Here is a 19,547-nt window from a genome sequence, read left to right as displayed (position 1 = left end):
GGATAATTTGTCCTAAAGACAGGGAAGCATTACCGACATTCTAGTATTGAAGCAAGGTATAACAAAACAAATGAAAAAGAAGGTTCATAACATCCCTCCTCCTACAAGGAAGAAGGAGACCATCCCAATTCCCATGATGAAATACTTTGCTAATCTTTTACACTTCCTTGGTGAATAGGACGAAAACTTGAACAACGCACATACAGACTTTTTAAAAAAGGGTAAAGACAACAGACCATACGAAGAATGGCATGGATCGGTAGGAAATACCATTCCGGCACAATATGAGGCCGGGTGGGCATCGGATTAGGATTCGAATTGCTTCTGGTCCCTCTGATTCTGAAACCTCAAGACCAGACGACGACACCTGGAGAGCCTAAATGCATTAAAATTAAAAGCGACATGTGTGTTTGTTGAACTTGTACCCTCCCTAGACATCGACATACGAAACCTTTATTCCTGAAAGAGCTTGTTCGAAAAAGGCCAACTTTTAAAAATGAAACATGAAAATTCTGACTGACGTGTCAGACAACTGAAAGTTTTCTTGTCCTTTTTAATGCGAAAACTTGGCTGCAAGAAATAGTCCTAAAGTTGTGAAAAACGTTCAGCCATTCTGACCATTTTATACTTTATTTTGTCTTATGAAAATTCACTGGCCTGCCTGACCAACTCGTCTAACCAAGTCTGCTGTGGTGACACTTGCAAAGACTCCTAAGGCACGCACCAATCAGGCATAACCTTGGCATTGTGAGACTGGGAGAGATTTGTACATGGTTGCAACTTGCAAGCGTTGTGGTGATCAAATTTCATATAGTCGACAAAATCCTAGATTCAAAAAGACCAGAAACCGAAATCACCATGCATGTTAAACAATCCCAGATTCGCACTTTCTACGGCATTCTGGGAAGACAAAAAAAAAAAGACAAAAAAAGAAGCAATATTCTGGTGCATAAGAAAAGTCATTTAACAGACGATGTGCCAAGCTGCATACCCAGCCAGACATTGAATTGTTGGCGGAAACAGGGGGTAACATGTTTAGAACAAATTTAGAATACAATCACATGTACATCCAACTATGCAGTGGAGGACCCTTTGAGAAAATGAGCTGAGCTAATTTCACATCCATCGTCTACCCATACTCTTTCCATTAAGCTGCAACCAAAACTGTACAACAGTTGCCAGGGTGGATTACAACATGTTCAGATTCGCAGTATCAGTACACGAAATAAACCGCAAAACAGCCTCACACCCAAAACACACAACACAACGTTGGGGAGTATACTGGTTTGCTGTGAAAAAGGCAAACCAGATAGGACCATGGAAATTGCACAACTGAGTCAAAAGGCATTCATAATACAAATGAATCAAATGCAGCAAAAGTGAACTGTCTGTCCAACATTCTCTAGGTTTCCAAAAAGGTCCCGACTCTGGTTATAACTTATAATACAAATATAAAAAAATCAATACGGTGACAGCCTGTGCAAATTTTCAATAACCAGAATGTGATAAGATAACAAAATTCGGCAGTTCTGACTAAGTAATAACTATATATGTAACAACTGGAGAAAAAAAAAAAAATTAATGACAGAAAATACAACCCGGCCTTGGCCTGGGAGGTTCATACAACCAATCTCCCCTATAAATAGGATTCAGTAAGGATCGGGATTGCGGTGTGTACCTGAATGGGCACAAGTCCCATCACTGAGCACCAATGTCTCGGCTTTTGGCAGCACATCAAAGATGTTTTCAAGAGTTAGATATCTACACAGAAAAACTCGTCTGCGGAGGCCATCAGAACAGATTCAGCTAAAAAACTGCTTCCAGGACCCCAGGGGTTTCTAAAGTTAGAGGTGGTGCGGATTGGTGTTCCGCACACTGAACACATGTGCCTGTCCTTTAGCATTTTTTACTCTCCAAATAAACAACTCCTGTATGTTTCCAATGCAAAACCCCGAAGTGCTGCAAGAAGCAAGAACGCTTCATAATTAAGAAGATATGTTCAAGGGAATTGCGGAAGAGTTTTATTTTGATGCATAATAAACATGTAAAACCCATCCAATAAAATAATGAAAGTTCCTAAAATGCCACAGGTGTAAACACAATTTCTTCTTTTATTATGATGGCAACTCAGGTTGCAAATAACAACTTGCACTATAGACAAGACCATATTCCGCTAATCCTTGAAACAAACGAAGGATTTTATCGAAAATAATATTAACAAGAAAACATTTCACCAAAGCTTCCAAACGAAATAATAAACCTTAATTTAACTGATTGCAAAAATTAAAGAAATGGAAAAAAATATCTTCAGAAACTATGATGAATAACATAAATTCCATTTCATCACTGAAATTGTGACACCATCCAAGAACATTTCTCTGAGCTTAAATTGCCATGGTAGACTTTACAAGTAGTTGAGTTCCATTAGTAATCAGACCTCCATGGGTTTCTAAACATGTCCAACAAAATAAATTACTTAAATATAATGACAACCAGAATTGGAAAGGCTAGAAAAGCTTACCAGGCCTTGACAGGTTAGCCGCATTGTGCCATGATTTTACTGCCATGAAGGTTGCTTATAGCTAATTCGATCAACAGCATCCAACCCACTATCAGGTTCCTTTCTCTTCAATGTGCCTCCAACCTGAAACAACTTGAAAGGTTCCTCTATCTGAGCTTGTGAACCGGGAACAGAAAGCTGCCTCAATCCGGAAGTCAGCCTCTCATCTCTCCGTTCTGTTTCTGCAGCTCCAGGCCCGGCATTAAGGTCAAGACCCTGACTACCCCATTTCCTACCATCAAGGCTAACATTACTACTACCACCGGGAAAGCTCATCATATAGGGCCGAGTGTAGGGAGATTGGACTACACCACCTGGTCCCACCAGCTGTGAGGGAATGGTGGGCAAACAAAGTGGCCCACCAGATGAGGAATCCACATATGCAGTTGAACCAGAAAAGGAGCTCGATGACAGAGGGAAATTTGTTTCAAAAGGAAACCCTGGATATTGAAATGTAGCAGCAGGTGGAAATGGCACTGCAGTTGAGGACGAAAGCACTGGCCCCCGGTATATTTCAGGACCAAATGATGCGTTAACTGTGGGAGGACACAAAACTCTCTGTGACCCAGCTGCAGGACCAAAACTCTGCTCACCCCGGCCAGGAAAAACTGAAGGGACTGTAATGGCAGGATATGAGTTTCCTGGAGGGATCCATGCTGAGAAATTCCCAAAATCGGGGCTGTTTATTCTTAACCCAGAGACAGGCGTCCTGAGAGACACGCTGCTTTTTAAATGCTGGGTGCATGGTGCTGTATCGGTGGCCACTTCATCAAGGCCTGGGCCATTGTTTAAATCAAAGTCCCTGGAGTCATTAACCCCGCCATTAGATAGTCCAACAGATAATGAAGACCTACTTGCCAAAGGATGCATTTCCAACCTACAACTACTGCTTGCAGAAAGTGACCCTATATCAGGACTCTCATCAACTCTATTCAAATCAAGATCAAGCCCTCCAGCGCCTCGATCACGAGACCCAGACTTGGAACCCATCACATGTGCAGAGTTTTGGGAAACAACTTCCTCATAAACTCTCTGATCAGGAACATTCAGGTCAAAGTCCAACGGAGTGCGGACTTGTTTGCTGGAAGCAGTATCACCAATAGGTGTATCGGTCGCACTGAGTGATGTTTCCAAATTCTTTCGGGGTTCTGCAGGTCGGAAAGCGCTGGTAGCTGCAGAGCCTTTCCATCCAAGTTCACCCTTACTCCGCATCGGGTTTTCAGGAGGGACAAATGAACCTTTGGCAGGCGCGACTACAGTAACTGATGTAGGGAAGCTCCCTGACATGGAAGATATTTGAAAAGGTAAAGGGCAAGGAAAATGAAAAGAAGATGATGTTCCAGGATCTCCTGCTTTAACAAACTCTGGTTGACTCCCTTCTTCAACAGGAAAGCCCTCATTCAAATCAAAGTCCAGCTTTACAGCAGCATCTGACCCCGACGCATTCACACAGGATGCTTGCCGTTCCTCCATCCCCCCTGATTCAATAGCTTCTGACTTAGACCAACTATACTTGTCATGCTGCTGATTTTCTTTCTCAGGTATTGATGGTGACTCAACATGCGGAACTGGTCTGTCAGAACAGTGACCAAAAGAATCTTTTCTATCCGTATTTTCCTGCGCAACACAGCTGTTTTCCAAGACTGGCACAGAAATACCCCTCATCTCTTTCTCAGTCTGCTCAGAGAGACCTGCAGCCTTAATGTCATCTGTGTTTTCACCCTTAGACTCCACATGTAAAGTATTTCCAGAACCAGAACAAAGAGCAGCATCCTCACTCTTCCCCTCCTTGGACTCTGAATGAATTCCTGCCACAACAGATGGTTTTTGCTCTGTCAGTAGGGCACTATTTGAATCCTTTTTCACATCATGGTTCTCCTCAGCCACTTCAGAGGATGAGCAGGTAGACAGTTCATCGTCCTGTTCAGCTTTTGCACTCCCGGAGGCTGCTTCAGATACAACTGGTGTACGGCTCCCTACAGTTCTTTCATCTGCATAATGAACACCCTTATCTTCACCAGAAAAGGAAGACATAACTTGTAATTTAGAATCTGAAATGCTGCATGCTAAAGTAGGAGGCCCCAATTTTGCTTGCTCATGAAACTGGTTAGATCCTTCAGCCTCCAACTGACCCTCTTTTCTAGCACATGAAGATGGCTCTGATGCAGAAGCATCACATGGCTCACCAGGCTTCACGTCAGCCCCCAGGGATTGCCCATCTATATTTTGTTGCATATTTGAAGAACAATTCAAATTTGCATTGCACTCCAATGTTCTATCCCGGCAGCCAGATGATGTGCCTTTAATGTCACCAAAAACATTAGTAGGCATGTGGGTAACAGAATGTCTTGCTTCATTCTTGCCTCGCATTGAATCACAAACATTTCCCATCTCTGAAGTAGCACCACTGTTGGCCCCTCCATTAGGTTGACATTGGATTTCAGCAATTTCTTCACCCACTTGTTTCAACTTGCCATCGTTTTCTGAGAATGATGGCTCAGGCACAGGAGAATTCCTCCCAGGTGAACCTGATGGTGACACATTCTCAGATTTGGACATTTCTCCAGCAGCAACACTAGCTAGCAAATTCATCCCAACATCATCACCAGGTGAAGCAGTACCACTACCTTCAGAAAATTTCACACAGCTTTCAATTAAAGCATTCATGGAGCTTAACGATGCCTCGTACGATTTTCCTGTCCTTGAATTAACTTTTGATGAGGAACCAGCAGCCTTTGATGCCTCTGTTGGTTTATCATCATCTTCACCAGTCCTATCATGTTCACTAGAAAAAGGTAGCATGTTACCATCTTCAGAACCAGACAATCCCTCTTTGCTGTGATACATATCTGAGTTCACATCTGATGTACTATTCCCCTGCAAGGCATCACTTCTGCCCTTAGCCTTTTTATCATGGTTGTCATTCCTTTCTGCAGGAGAAGAAGCTCTGCTAACAGGATCTTCAAAACAACCTCCTGAGGCACCTCTACCAGGACTGCGACCCGTGTTTGACAATCTGACAATAATCCGGTTATTTCCATGGTCAACCAAGGGCAATTCAGGAAGTTTCTCATAGGACACTCCAGCTGTTGAAGCCTTTTCAGGAGTCAAATTTCTACTGGGGGTACAAACTTTTCCTTGACCTGTTTCCTTACTAACTCCTGATACAGAAGACCCATGAAGGCCATTGCTTGATTTTCGGTGGCGAGAAGCACTGCCAGAAATTTTGGTCACACTAACTGAACCAGCAGATGAGCTCCTTGCATCTTCTCTATATAAAGAACCCACAGTCTTCGCATGATCACTCGATTGGCTGTTGTTTTGAGACTGGCTAGAACTGCTGCTCCTTTCCTCCTTAATTGGTGTCAATGGAAGATCTGAGGTTCCAGCACCCGCCAACATTCTGAAGTTTTGATCCTTTGAGACATTGCCTGATGATATACTGGACAATTTCGTTGACCCAGGAGAAGCAGAAGACTTGGAAACAGTTTCACCAGAGCCAACTTTAACTTGGGGTGCTTTAGACACAGAAGGTTGCATAGTAGAGCCTTTTGAGCCAACCTCAGAGGAACTTCCAGTTTTCCTACTCCCAACATGAGAAACTTCAGAAGGTGAATGCTTCGTAGGCCAGGAAACACTACGACCAGATCCAGACTTTGATTCATTCAAATTCATCTCAGCTTCAACACGTTTCTTCCACATATCAACTAAACTCCTAGCTTTCTTCTGGATTTCAGAGTTTTTGTGACTACGTAAATGATTCACAGACTTGCCAACATTACAAGTTTGTAGTGCATGAAGATTCACTGGCAGCTTATCCAGTGCGCGAAGTAAAGCAAAAAGAAATTCATCAACAGATTTATCACTTTCTTTGGGGCTACTACCATCACCAATTTTTCCCTTGTGAACCTCTTGGAGCCATTCATCCAATACAGGCACACCCTTCAGTTGTACAAATCGTTCAAGGCAATCCAACCTATCAGTAACGGCTATCACATCAACAAGCATTCTTCGGCCAGCCAAATCTATTTTCTTATCAGCACTTTCGGGTTGCATAAGTTGGACTAACTTCTCGACTCCCTCAAAGTCTACAAGTCCTCCTTTGTCCGTTATTTTGGCAAGCTCAGACTTTAACATATTTTCAGGTCTGGACTGACCAGACTCACCATCCTCTGTTTTGATTAACCGTTCTCGTTTTGCTGGTTCAGAGCCCTGATCTCCTCGTTCCCTCTTTTTTCCTTTAATCAGCGAAGAAAAGGAGGATGTGCTATTCTGTAAACTATCTGAACCAGATTTTAGCTGTGGTGTTGATGATGGACCATTCAAGGGTTTCGGAGAACGACCTCCCGACTGCACTGCCCCATGCATTTCTAGTCTTGTCTTGTCTAATAGCTGATCGACTTCTTCCTGTCGTTCCTGTGGTCAAAAGAATAATCAATATAAACCTAATATAATTAATCATGACCCCGAGATGGTGAAACAAGGAAGAAAGAATCAATACTCACATTAATATAGTCTTTGTCAGTTAACCACCATAAACACTTGTTCTCAGTATCATACACTCGTCTGCACACAAATGAGGATATCCCTGAAGGAAGTTCAACACCTTTACGAAGGAATGCGACTTTACACGGATGGAGTAATGATGCAGCAGGTATCTCATCCTTGTGAAAGGAATAAAAGACCTCGTTTGGGGCAGCTTCTAGCGAGACCCCTTTGGAAAGCTTTACATCAGCAGGTCGATAAAGCCAACTCACTCCTAAACTTAGGCGATCCTCCTTGTCTAATTTTAGCCTACGAATTATTCCAATGAAAGGCGGGGAATCCTGAGGTGGCTTGAAAAGTGCACAGTCACCAACACAAATTTTGCGTCCATCCTATAACAAGTGAAAGTTTCATTAAAACTAAATAAAGTATGGAGTACACTTTCAATGCATCAAATAACATAAAAATTATGCAGAAATTATGGATAAACAAAGGAATATGTAGATGTCTAGAAAACAGAGGCAAAAGATTTTCAGATATGAAATGATAGTTCACACCATCTAAAAGCTTCATGATTAATAGAAATGAAGGTCAATTCGTAAAGGTTCAAGTAATGAACATAAAAGTAGGATAATCCACAAACAAATTATATATTAGTTTCAGAGAGAATATAATTTCCAAGGGAAATGATCAAGAGAGTTGCTGTCTATCAAACTCTTTCTTTCAGAATTAACGATAAATAAAATAATATAATTTTTAAAACGGGGAGAGAAAGACCAGCTTCTTTGTCAATAATGATTATCATGCACATTCAGTCAGGATTTAAATAAACCCATCAAAGTGACCAACCATAAAACAAACAATTCATAATGGGTAATGCGATATGAGGTACTTAACAATATCCAAAACTGAAACCAACAAATTCTTCTATGAAATTATCAAGACAGACATATAAAGCCTCTATGATAGAGGAACACGTTAAATTCACCGAACGTATATAAATGGTACAATTGTCCTTATAAAATGGTACGTTTATAAATGAAGGAAAAGACCCAGTAATCTTCCTAGAAAAAAGAAGAAAAAAAATACTAGATAATCCTACTAGCGACGGAAAACTTAAAAAGGCATAAATACCCAATTGAATGATAAATTAACCAAGTAAAATCCAAACCCAAGAAAATTGAGAAAGCCACAAAGGAACTTCAGCAAATGAACAGTACAAAAAATCCAAATGACGACAAACAAAAAACCCAGAAGTAATTAAGTGCATAATCCCCACAACAACAAAATAACTAATAAAAAGCTCAAGGCAATCAAAAACCAGCAGGAATTCACCACAAAATCAGGAAAAACGAAATGAAAACGCGCCGAGAAAGTGATATATATACTTTGCAGAAGGAATCGGATGCGCTAGAAAGGTTGGAAGCTACAATCGTGGCGTTGGAATGAGGGACAGGCCACATGTGCCGACGCCGTTTCGACTTCTCAGCTGGCGACCCATGCATAGCCCTCCATCTTGGTTTTCAATTTCCGAGTTATCGATCCCACAATCGTCCTTGAGATGAAACATCAATCCCGAGTCGAATTCAACAGCAGAAACCCTAGATTCGCGAAATTCGAAGGGAGATAAAACCCTAGATCAAGCCCCAGATCTTCGATTGGATGAGGGGTAAACGCCAAATGGAACGATTCGGAAGTCTAGGGCTTAGGTGGCAGAGATTTAACCATAGGTCGGGTCAAAGAAAGGGAGAGAATTGAGGGATTGGGATCGAAAAGGAAGGAAGGTTATTCAATTAGCGAAATCCAGAGATTTCGTGCGAGTAGCTCGGGATGAGAGCGAGAGAGAGATTTGCTACGAAAGAAGAAACGGGAAATGGGCAAGAGACAGAGAGAGAACGAAAGGGGAAAATGGATTGGGGCCAAGAAATTGCCCGTGTTGCCAAGGTAATGCTTCGGTGTGACAAGTACCACGACGTCGTTTCAGCATTTGCAAACTTTAAGGAAAAAAATGGTATGTGATTTATGGCATGATTTAAAATTAAAAAAATACTTTCTAATCTATTCCTTCTTCTTTTTTTCAATAAATTTTATAATTACATTCGTGATTCAGCCAAAAAAATCACTAGCCATAAAGGGTCATTACAATAAATGAATGGTTTAACTTCAAAATTAAGACAATCTGGTATGCGTCTACTAACGATGACGCATGATCAAATAAACTCTGATATAGGCATCCCAATTAAGATTGCAAACTCATAATAATATAAAATATATAAAAACCAAGTCATAATAATACAAATAAAACTCTCACAAAAGAAAGATAAAAAGTTATTCGATAGATGTTTCAAACACTATTTTATGGGCTACATAATCAAATATATCAACATAAATTAATGTCATTTAAAGCTAGTATCTTTTATTGATATTGCACATAACAACTAACAAATAAGTTTTAACAAATTTGATATTCAAATATCCAATAAATTGTTTGTAATTAAGCTTTAATTGAGAAAACTAAAGGAAATTATGTCCAACATGTTAAGTTTTGAGTGGTAACATTGTAGTCAAATCATCCTTAGTGGCATTGTATTGGATTTTGTTGTTTAAACCGCTAATGAGTATTTTAAGAATTGATGAATAAGTTGGGTTTGTTGTGTCGAATCCTTAGTGGCATTGTATTGGATTTTGTTCGTATGATCGTTATTAGTGTTTTGGAGAAAAATATGATTTGAGTGTTAATAGGACACTAATTATGGTGTATTTTGTTAAGGTATCATATTTTTAGTAGTTAGTTCCATAAAAAGTGGGATTTTAACCAAAATCACTTTTAATATTTTATTTTATCAAGCTTAATTCGATGAACTATCAAAGAAAGTCTAACAGCCCCAAGAGTTATCTTTGTCACCAATGAGGAGGGGATCAAACTTTGATCATCAAAGCATGCACACATGTTGTTAAGTGGAAGACATAACATCTGTAACATGTTCGTGTACAGCCCAGCAGATGGTGATTGACATAACAATCACAATCATCAAGCAATCAGGGCCGTCCATCTCCCTACATCTGGTCCATCGATCACAGCTGCAAAAAGGTTTTCATACTTTGGGGATTCTTTATCCTGATTGGTCAGCCTCAACCAACTTTAGCAAGAATAATGGCACAGCAGAGTCATTCCCCCTCCACATGGCTTGTCGTTTTCCCCCATCCATCCCAGTGATGTAGATTAGAGTTTGCTTGTTGCATATATTAAGCAGTCATCAGAAAACCCCATTCCAAAATCCCTTTTGGGAGTCTTTGATGCTGATGGGCAACGAAAACGACTGGTTTGTTTGGGTGCGTTCTCTAGGGTTTTAAAATGCTTTTTCCAAAGGGATCTTTGAAAGCAACGTTTTGCGAAAAAACAAACCAGACATTACATTTGATACTGACCGGGAAATAATTGTTTTTATTTGAAAAGCTCAACAAACCTACACGCACAAGAAAAATATACAATTTAGAATGGTTGGTAGTTGATTGTAAGTTAGAATAGGAGACGTGAAGTTGGACTTGGACAGGCATTAGCATTTCGTGGATTAATGGCCACATAATGTGACCTATTTGTTACGAATGCGACCCGTCTAATAAAATCATAATAATTTCAAAATCAAGAAAATGCACGTATGTAGACGTAAATGTCTACATTTATCATTTCATTTGTGACATAATATTGGAAATCTCATCGTACAAGTTACATGCATGCAACTTAATAATGCCTCTTCAATTTGACATTTGTGTCAAATTCGTACCTTCTTATTATGATCCGTAGAAATTATAATATAAAATTTTACTAAGATCAATCGTTGATGTTTTACCATGAGAAATAACCGTAGTTGATTACAAAACGTAATTGTCGGAACCTGTTGCAGCTGACAATATAGATAATAGTATATGGTTGGCCTACAAAACCTGTTTACGGCATTTACTTTATGCCCAACTTTCTTAATCTGATGCATAGACACAGACACCTAACCAATAAATATATAAAGCCGGAATGTTCTGGATTTCAGAGGCCGGCTTTGAAATATTTGTTTCTTTCAGGAAATTGCTGTCCAATAAGATTTGGTTCACAGTTGGCAGCCACAAAAGTCATTGAAAAACTTGAATGCTTGAAAAAAAACCCACCATGCAGATATGTAAATGCATTCTGCTGGTCTGGTTGGTAATAGTCATAACACAAATTTATATGTGGCGGTCCAATAGTTGCTTCTGCTGATTGTGACCTGGCTGAGAGGGTGAAGAAGAATAATCAATCAAGAGGATGAGAATTCCCTTCCTGGCAATCAATTATTTAGAACAAAAAAAGAGGATGAGAATTTAAAAAGGAAATAATTTTAGTTTCCTTAAGGATTAAGAGTCAAAGCATTAGAAAGGGCAAGGTCATAGGTTTGCATATTCGTGCAACCAAACAAAATCATATTGCGTAATGATGATGCAGGATTTATTAATTAGAAGGGCCATATATAATTCATTGTGGTCCTGAATTTTATAAAAATTTACTTATAACGGAAATAACATTATTTTAATATCATTAACAAATAATATAATGACACGTGAAAAAACCTTATGGAGCGGGACCATTGTAGAAAGTCTTTCTCCTAAAATCTTAATCATATTACATCACAAGACGTTTCAGTTTTCTTTGCTGCCCCTTCTTCTTCCGTTGTTTGTTGATGAAAGAAAAAGGGGGAAGGGAGGGAAGTGCGTGTTTGAAATTGAAAATTATGAACTGGGGATGGAAATTGGGGTTGGGGGGGTTGTTTGATTTGAAAATGACAGATGGAGGCGTCTATCAATTTATTGTTATTAGTAGTTAGACACGGCACTGCTTCATCTGATGTGGTAACCATTTTGCATGCCTTTCACAATTATATCATAATCATATCATTCATGCATGCATCAACAACCACCACCTCACTTTTTTTTGCTTTTTTCTTTTTTATTCATATTTTCCTATTTGGTCTGGGCAAGAACAGCACACTACGAACCACAACTGAGCCCAACTTAAATTGACCGAATCGGCTCAGCCCGGTACTTTTTAATTTTGTTTTTGTTTACGTTTAAAGGTGGTCCAAATTTAAAAAGTCCGTTGGGTCCGTTCAAAGACCATAGAAACAAAACCCGAAAAAGGCACTTGGGACATCTTGGGTTCGAATTTTGGTCATATTTATTAATGAATACATCAATCATATGTGTTGTTTACATAATTTGACATCGTTCAATTAGTTTAAAGAACGAGATTTGTAAAGGGCTTATAACTCAAGTAGTTAAGATTATTTACACTTGCACTCGAGGTTCTAAGTTCGATTCTACAGCCGAGAAGATGCAACTGATGTACGCGCAAAGTCCAATGGAAGGAAAAAGAGCTATTGTGCAGCCCATGGTTGAAACTCGGATTGGATCTAAAGACTAATAATGCAAAGGACTGAAAAATCCGCACACACTACGAATTGAGGAAACTCCAAGAATCTTATTGGGATTTCTGACTCTATTATTGAAGGCTAGCTTAAATATTGATTCACATGAGATTACTAATTTGCTAGGTTTCGCAAGATCGACTTCAAAATCTGATCACAATATATGGTGATCCTGGATTCGTGCTGATCTCTACATGGGGCGATGGAATCAAATCCATATGTGTAATATCTGGTGATTGATTTTTGAAATTGGACGTTTTACCAAACAGACACTCTCACATTGTTCTTGGGTCAGTCCATGGCGACCATTCCATTTCTCTGTCTACCAAATGCAACCTTTTAATCGTGACCCTTCCTTGTGATTGTTTGTCTCTGTCTTCGCCAACCTTCAAGTTGCATATTGCTTCACCAGTTCCATGGAGATGAGGTGAGGGTTGTCTTTTGGTCAGGCACACTCGTATTAACTAATACCCTTTTGTTAATTAACTAACTTCTTAATTTAACACGTATAAAGCTAACGGAATTTAGTCCAATAAAGTGATTTCATGTTTGAAATCCAATAAGACCCTGAGAGGTGTGTGATAGAACCTACTCCCTTTCCTAACTTTGGAAAGAAAAAAAAAAACATAACACATATAAATCAGTAGTATAAATATATATTTACTGTGTCGGCTCATACCTGTGTGATACATTTGCTTGTTAATTAGGTCAATGGTTAATGCCATGCAACGTAGGGAAAAAGAAAAAGAAAAAGAAAATAATAATGTGGGCACATGAAAAGTTCCATACCTTATTTTATATAGAAAATTAATAATATAAATGCTCGTTCAATTTCAGCTACGGTGAGGATATTTAATAATATTATCATATAGTATATTGACTGACGTGTACAGCAATGTCCAGGGTGTAGCTCATCACATGGGACTTTCTTTCTAGTAGGGCACCATTCAATTTCACACACGTGACTCTATCAAATGCCCGAGACAAAATCATTTTGAGATTCGTATTATTTTCTATGTGGGTGAGGTTTTCGGTTTGAGTTTGTATTTTCTTAGTTACTACAAATGCACATTCTTATCCAACCCGCATAAATTGAAAGCCCCATCCCCATTTTGTTTTTTGTTTATAATTAATTTATCAATATATTAGACTAGTCTATCTGCATATTCTATACGAGACGTACAAAATTTTTATTTTTATTTTTTGCACTGGCTAGTAAAAAAGATTTGGAGAAGAGATAAACATTAACTTAAGCATTTATGGGTAGCTTACCACACGTGGGAAAATAACTGTTTTAACTGACGCCTTTAACTTGAGGACTGGGGGTTGTTTTAAACTGGTGAGCAACTGCTTCCACAGGCCGTAAAAAGGTTGACCCAAGAAAAGAAAAGATAAAAAAACCTTGTACCCAGAAGAGAGGTCAGGCCTGCAGATGTTTTGGCTCACATGGCCACTAAGTTCCCACCAGAAACTTTACAAATGAGACTTCCCTCTGCAATATATTTAACTAAATTATACCTCGATTGTGTTTTTTATAAAGCTAAAATTTTAAGGATCCATTTGGTCGCATACATAAAAGCATCAATTATATTCCCCTTTTCCCTTTGATTTGAATCGAACATATTTTTTTATTAGTTAATTAGCAGCTAATAGATGATGCTGTGCAGCATGTTTCCTTAATATATATATTATATGTAGTTCCCCACCCTTTCTTAAAATTAATTTCTTCCAATTCAACCCAACAAGAAATCACCTGTATTAATTTAATGTATTCACCCGTTTGTTTATTAGCACAAACTTAAATACAAGAGGTGGACTAAGTGCCTTTCTCAATTAGCTTAATCTATCTCACTCGTCTACATTATAAAAGTTAACGATCAACATGATTTACAAATTACATGGTTATATAAGATCCATCAGACTCTATCCGCAAATTTCGCATGCATGAAATGAAAAGCAGGTAAAATAATGACGTATTCTATCATCACTTTGAGGAAAATACTGCAGGATAGAAGTCTCTGAAACCCAAAACTAGCATTTGTTATTTGGGGAATATCCTGGAATATTATAAATCAGATGGCCGCAGCCTCCTATGCGGTCCAAGCATAACGCATTAACGTGCGCATGCTTTGACTTATATCATTTTTTTACTTCTGCAATTTTCTCGTTGATTTATACGTCGACCTTCTCAGTACGTGCATTGACAACAACTTCGGAAACTGGAATTTGGATATTATTGATGGTTTGACATCCTTACAAAAACTACAATGGTACAAACAAAACAAAGCAATTATGATATCGAATAAAGGTAAATCTTCTCTAGTGATCAAATGCAACAACACGTTGATTTAATCTGGAGAAAATCATACACAATCCGATAAAATGACTAAAATTTCCTAAAATTTAATCATAAAAATGAAATTAGATTTTCGAGGATGGGAAAATATGTTTCCCGTAGTATGAACATCTGGACTTTGTTGGTGTTTCGGGTTGTTTATTTTTCTGATGTTTACATTACAACTAATTGACTAATTAGTTAAACAACCAAGCAGGCAGCGGTGCACATGTTACAACCAAAAGTCCAAGTTTAATTAGACAAGCTAGATCTGACTATTCCGCACAACTTCACAGAGGAGAGGGCTAATGAGTAATAAACCAGTCTTAGTTAAAACCCAAAAAGAGAAACCGAAACTTCTCCGCAAGTGGTGCTCAAGGTTAGAAGACAAATACATCTGCCATCTGGCTGTAACCTGGTTGTCACTTTAAAATTCTTAATCAGTAACCAGACAACCCAAGATTGATGATGCATGTCAAGACCTGACTGTTCCTCATAATTATTTGAATGGATCAAGATTTGGATGCCCATTTACTTTGACTAGGCTTCATTTACTGAACCTGATCATTAGCTAATTATTGGTCCCAAAAAAAAAAAAAAAAAGATCATTAGCTAATTAAGAAATATGTTATTATGAAGCTGGCCCTGGACCTTCCAATTCTTACCACAGAGCAGTACCCAAAAAAAGGAATTTATATTTCTTCTCCTGCTTCATTAGTTGTTCACAGCAGCACAGAAGAGTGAGTTCATACCCTCACTCTCTCTCTCTCTCTCTCTCTCAATAAAACCCTGCTTGTCTTTACATTCCAAACCTTCAAAGATTTCAGTGGAAAGCGCGTCAAAGTTTACTACTTTCATGGGTTCTCTGTGTTGTTTTCTCTTCTAGTATGCTGTACAAGTCTCGTATCTAATACCCTGATCACGCTTTAGCATTTACTTCCTCTGTTTCCTGTGGAATTGAATTTCCAAGAAATGGCTCCAAACTCAGTCGTAGTTACAATCGAGAAGCCTGATAGCTCTGCACTAAAGGTTAATGGCTTGGATTCATCTGTGTTTCTTGAGAAACAAAAGGCAGTGAGCACCAAGCAATTCACATGGGTTCTTCTTCTCAAAGTTAATAGAATATTTGCTTGCCTTTCATGGCTGCCAATGGCATTCAGGGCCATGTTTGTTTCACTTAAAAAACGCATTGCCTTATCTGACAAGAGTGATGAAGAGCCCAAAAGCAGAGGAAGGTTGTATAGATTCATCAAAGCTTTTCTTGGTTTGTCAATTGTAGCTCTGGTCATTGAAGTCATTGCCCATTTCAAAAATTGGAATTTGAATCTGATTCAGCCTTGGGAGGTTCAGGGTTTGTTGCAGTGGTCCTATATGACCTGGTCGGCGTTCAGGGTTGACTATATTGCTCCTGTGGCTATAATTCTCTCTAAATTCTGCATTGTACTTTTTCTGATTCAATCTCTTGATCGACTGGTTCTGTGTATTGGATGTTTCTGGATCAAATACAAGAAGATAAAGCCCACAGTAGCAGCAGATGCATATGACATTGAAGATTCTTCTACTTTCCCAATGGTCCTTCTACAGATCCCCATGTGCAATGAGAGAGAGGTAACAGAGCAAACTAGCTCACTAAATTTACTTCTTCTTTTCACTCCCTTTCTCTATCTGTTGCCAATTGACTTTCGCTTATCCCTACATTTACCATTCTGGGGATTGCTTTAAATTTTCTTAGCTTCATGGGGTTCTGTTGTAATATTACCTTCTTATCATGTAGGTGTACGAGCAAGCAATTGAATCTGCTTGTCAGATGGATTGGCCAAGAGACAGACTTTTAATTCAAGTTTTAGATGACTCGGATGATAGGAATTTGCAGCTTTTAATCAAAGACGAAGTCTCAACATGGAACCAGAAAGGTGTCAACATAATCTACAGACATCGGTTGATCAGAACTGGTTACAAAGCAGGCAACCTTAAATCAGCCATGGGTTGTGAGTATGTCAAAGACTATGAGTTTGTGGCAATATTTGATGCTGATTTCCAGCCCAACCCTGATTTCCTTAAGCTGACCATTCCTCATTTCAAGGTGATTATTATATATACTCAATCAAAGATGCAAGCTTTCTTAATTAATCGTTGTAATGACTTGAGACTAACGATCCTGCGGTTCGTCACAGGGAAATCCTGAATTGGGGCTTGTCCAGGCCCGATGGTCCTTTGTGAACAAGGATGAGAACTTACTTACAAGGCTCCAAAACATCAACTTGTGCTTCCATTTTGAAGTGGAACAGCAAGTCAATGGTGTCTTCCTCAATTTCTTCGGATTTAATGGAACTGCAGGAGTTTGGAGAATTAAGGCTTTGGAAGAATCAGGAGGCTGGCTAGAGAGAACAACAGTTGAGGATATGGACATTGCCGTTCGAGCACACTTGAATGGATGGAAATTTATCTTCCTTAATGATGTCAGAGTCCTTTGTGAATTACCAGAGTCTTATGAAACTTACAAGAAGCAACAGCACCGCTGGCATTCGGGTCCTATGCAGCTCTTCAGATTGTGTCTTCCTGCTATCTTAACTTCCAAGGTTTTCCCTTCATTAATGAACTTTTTTTGATTACTTCTAAAATTGTTAAATTATAAGTTTGCATGTTGTTATTTTAACTTTTTGAAATTAAATTTGTGCAGATATCAATGTGGAAGAAGAGCAACTTGATATTTCTTTTCTTTCTTTTGAGGAAGTTGATTCTTCCCTTTTACTCATTCACATTGTTCTGTATCATACTTCCATTGACCATGTTCTTGCCTGAGGCTGAACTGCCTCTTTGGGTAATTTGTTATATCCCCATTTTCATGTCCTTTCTAAACATTCTTCCATCCCCAAAATCTTTCCCTTTCTTGGTTCCATACCTACTGTTCGAGAACACAATGTCTGTCACAAAGTTCAATGCCATGGTTTCTGGGCTATTTCAGCTGGGAAGTTCTTATGAGTGGGTGGTGACAAAGAAGACTGGAAGATCATCTGAATCAGATTTGTTAGCCCTTGCTGAGAGGGAATCACTGTCTTCAAATGAAGAGAAGATCCTAAGGAGGAACTCTGAGTCTGGTTTGGAATTGTTAAATAAACTCAAGGAACAAGAAGTAGCCCCCATCCCCAAGAAGAAGAAGCAAAATGGGATCTACAGGAAAGAGCTTGCGCTTGCTTTTCTGCTACTCACTGCATCAGCCAGAAGCTTCTTATCAGCACATGGAGTTCACTTCTATTTCTTGCTTTTCCAAGGGCTGTCATTTCTTGCTGTGGGGTTGGACTTAATAGGTGAGCAGATGGGCTAAAACCCTAAAACAAAACAAAAGTGCAATTTCCCCATAGTTATTTTTGACAGCTATGTTGAACCTTAAGGACAGATTTGCAGCTCTTGGTGTTCAAAGTTGAATTCATTTACATGTAGAAACATTTCCCATTTCTTAGAAAGAAGGTAAGAATTGAGTTAATTGTACAATGGTATATGTCTTCAGTGTATGAAGTAATGACAATCAGTATAAACAACTCAGCTATTTTTTCATTGTTATTTTTCTAATATGATGGTTCCTTCTCAATCTATCTCAAGCAGCACATCATATATGAACTCAGTGCCATTATTAGCCTTTCACCAAACGTAAAAACTAAAAAGACATACAAAACCCACATCAACACAACCAAGAAACAGAACAAACCAAACTTGTACTATATAGATCACACAAAACTTGAAAGAGACTTGGTTTGTTACATAAACCCCGGCACGGCCCACTGGGATCACTGGGATCGCATTTCATCAAACTTTTGTTGCTTAAATTATAAGCTACCAGTGAAGATGTTCATTCTGCAATGATTATATGTCATCGGCGTACAATATTGAGGATCCCATCCCAGTAAAAAAAAATCTTGTACTTTTACGTTCCTCCATGTCACTGTTTGGCTAAAGGTTAGTCAGCTGGGAAGGTTGTTAGCTGACGTGTCATTATGGTTACATTGTTAGTATAACCCACGTGATTTCTGCTGTAGTATAAAGTCTGTAATCCCATGTGTATTGTATTCATGAAATAAGAAATACAAACAGCAAAAGTAATAATTTCTCTAAATTCCTCTCTATGAATATTCTAGAACTCTCTGTCTTCTTCTTCCTTCAGCTTTGTTAGCATGGTATCAAGAGCCTAGGTTCGATCCAAATCCCTCTGTGTCTTCTCAGTTCTCTGCGTTTGCTCTTCCTCTATTTCGATTCTCATATCCTAATCTGAAACCTCATCTCTGCTTCCTGTGTTTTTCTCTACAACAATCTGAAACCTAATTCTCTGAAATTGACGGTTTTTATCCCAATCTGAAACCTAATTTCTACAAATTCTCAATCTGAAACCTAATCTCTACTTCCTTCGTTTTCTCTGCAACAATGACTTCTTCTTCTCTAAAAATTGACGGTCTTCTTGGCATGGTGACTCTCCGTCTCAAAGAGGACAACTTCTTGAAGTGGCGATATCAACTGGAATCTGTCCTTGAAGGTCATGATCTTTTTGGTTATTTCGATGGATCTGTAATTCCTCCGCCGAAGTTTGCAATTCTGGACGAAGACGGTGTTACTTCCGAAGTCACCACAGCGTATAAGGAATGGCTAAAGATTGACAAAGTCCTACTCAGTTTCTTGATCGCGACGCTATCCGATGATGCCATCGAATATGTAATTGGGAGCA

At 38.9% G+C, this 19,547-nt stretch overlaps 2 protein-coding genes across 3 annotated transcripts; one reads left to right on the top strand and one right to left on the bottom strand.

Moving 5' to 3' along the window:
* Positions 1-931: 931 nt before the first annotated feature.
* LOC117620685 lies at positions 932-8,957 on the bottom strand. Of its 2 annotated transcripts, XR_004584834.1 has the most exons (5): positions 8,434-8,951; positions 7,066-7,437; positions 2,522-6,976; positions 1,679-1,959; positions 932-1,164 (listed from the first exon to the last, which is right to left on the bottom strand). XR_004584834.1 is itself a non-coding variant. In XM_034350837.1 (4 exons), the coding sequence occupies exons 1-3, from the start codon at positions 8,548-8,550 to the stop codon at positions 2,558-2,560; spliced, it is 4,908 nt and encodes a 1,635-aa protein (XP_034206728.1). In that variant the 5' UTR covers positions 8,551-8,957; the 3' UTR covers positions 1,334-1,959; positions 2,522-2,557. The 2 variants fall into 2 exon arrangements, 1 of the variants encoding a protein (XP_034206728.1); XM_034350837.1 differs by lacking the exon at positions 932-1,164 and having other exon boundaries at positions 1,334-1,959; positions 8,434-8,957.
* A 6,516-nt stretch (positions 8,958-15,473) lies between these two features.
* LOC117623362 (xyloglucan glycosyltransferase 4) lies at positions 15,474-18,325 on the top strand. Its single transcript, XM_034354309.1, has 4 exons — positions 15,474-16,441; positions 16,608-16,916; positions 17,008-17,412; positions 17,514-18,325. Exons 1-4 carry the CDS (start codon positions 15,806-15,808, stop codon positions 18,156-18,158), a joined length of 1,995 nt encoding a protein of 664 aa, XP_034210200.1. The 5' UTR covers positions 15,474-15,805; the 3' UTR covers positions 18,159-18,325.
* Positions 18,326-19,547: the final 1,222 nt, after the last annotated feature.

This window comes from Prunus dulcis, chromosome 3 (genome assembly GCF_902201215.1).
Source record: "Prunus dulcis chromosome 3, ALMONDv2, whole genome shotgun sequence".
NCBI lineage: Eukaryota > Viridiplantae > Streptophyta > Magnoliopsida > Rosales > Rosaceae > Prunus > Prunus dulcis.
This window is presented reverse-complemented; position numbering and strand designations above follow the sequence as displayed.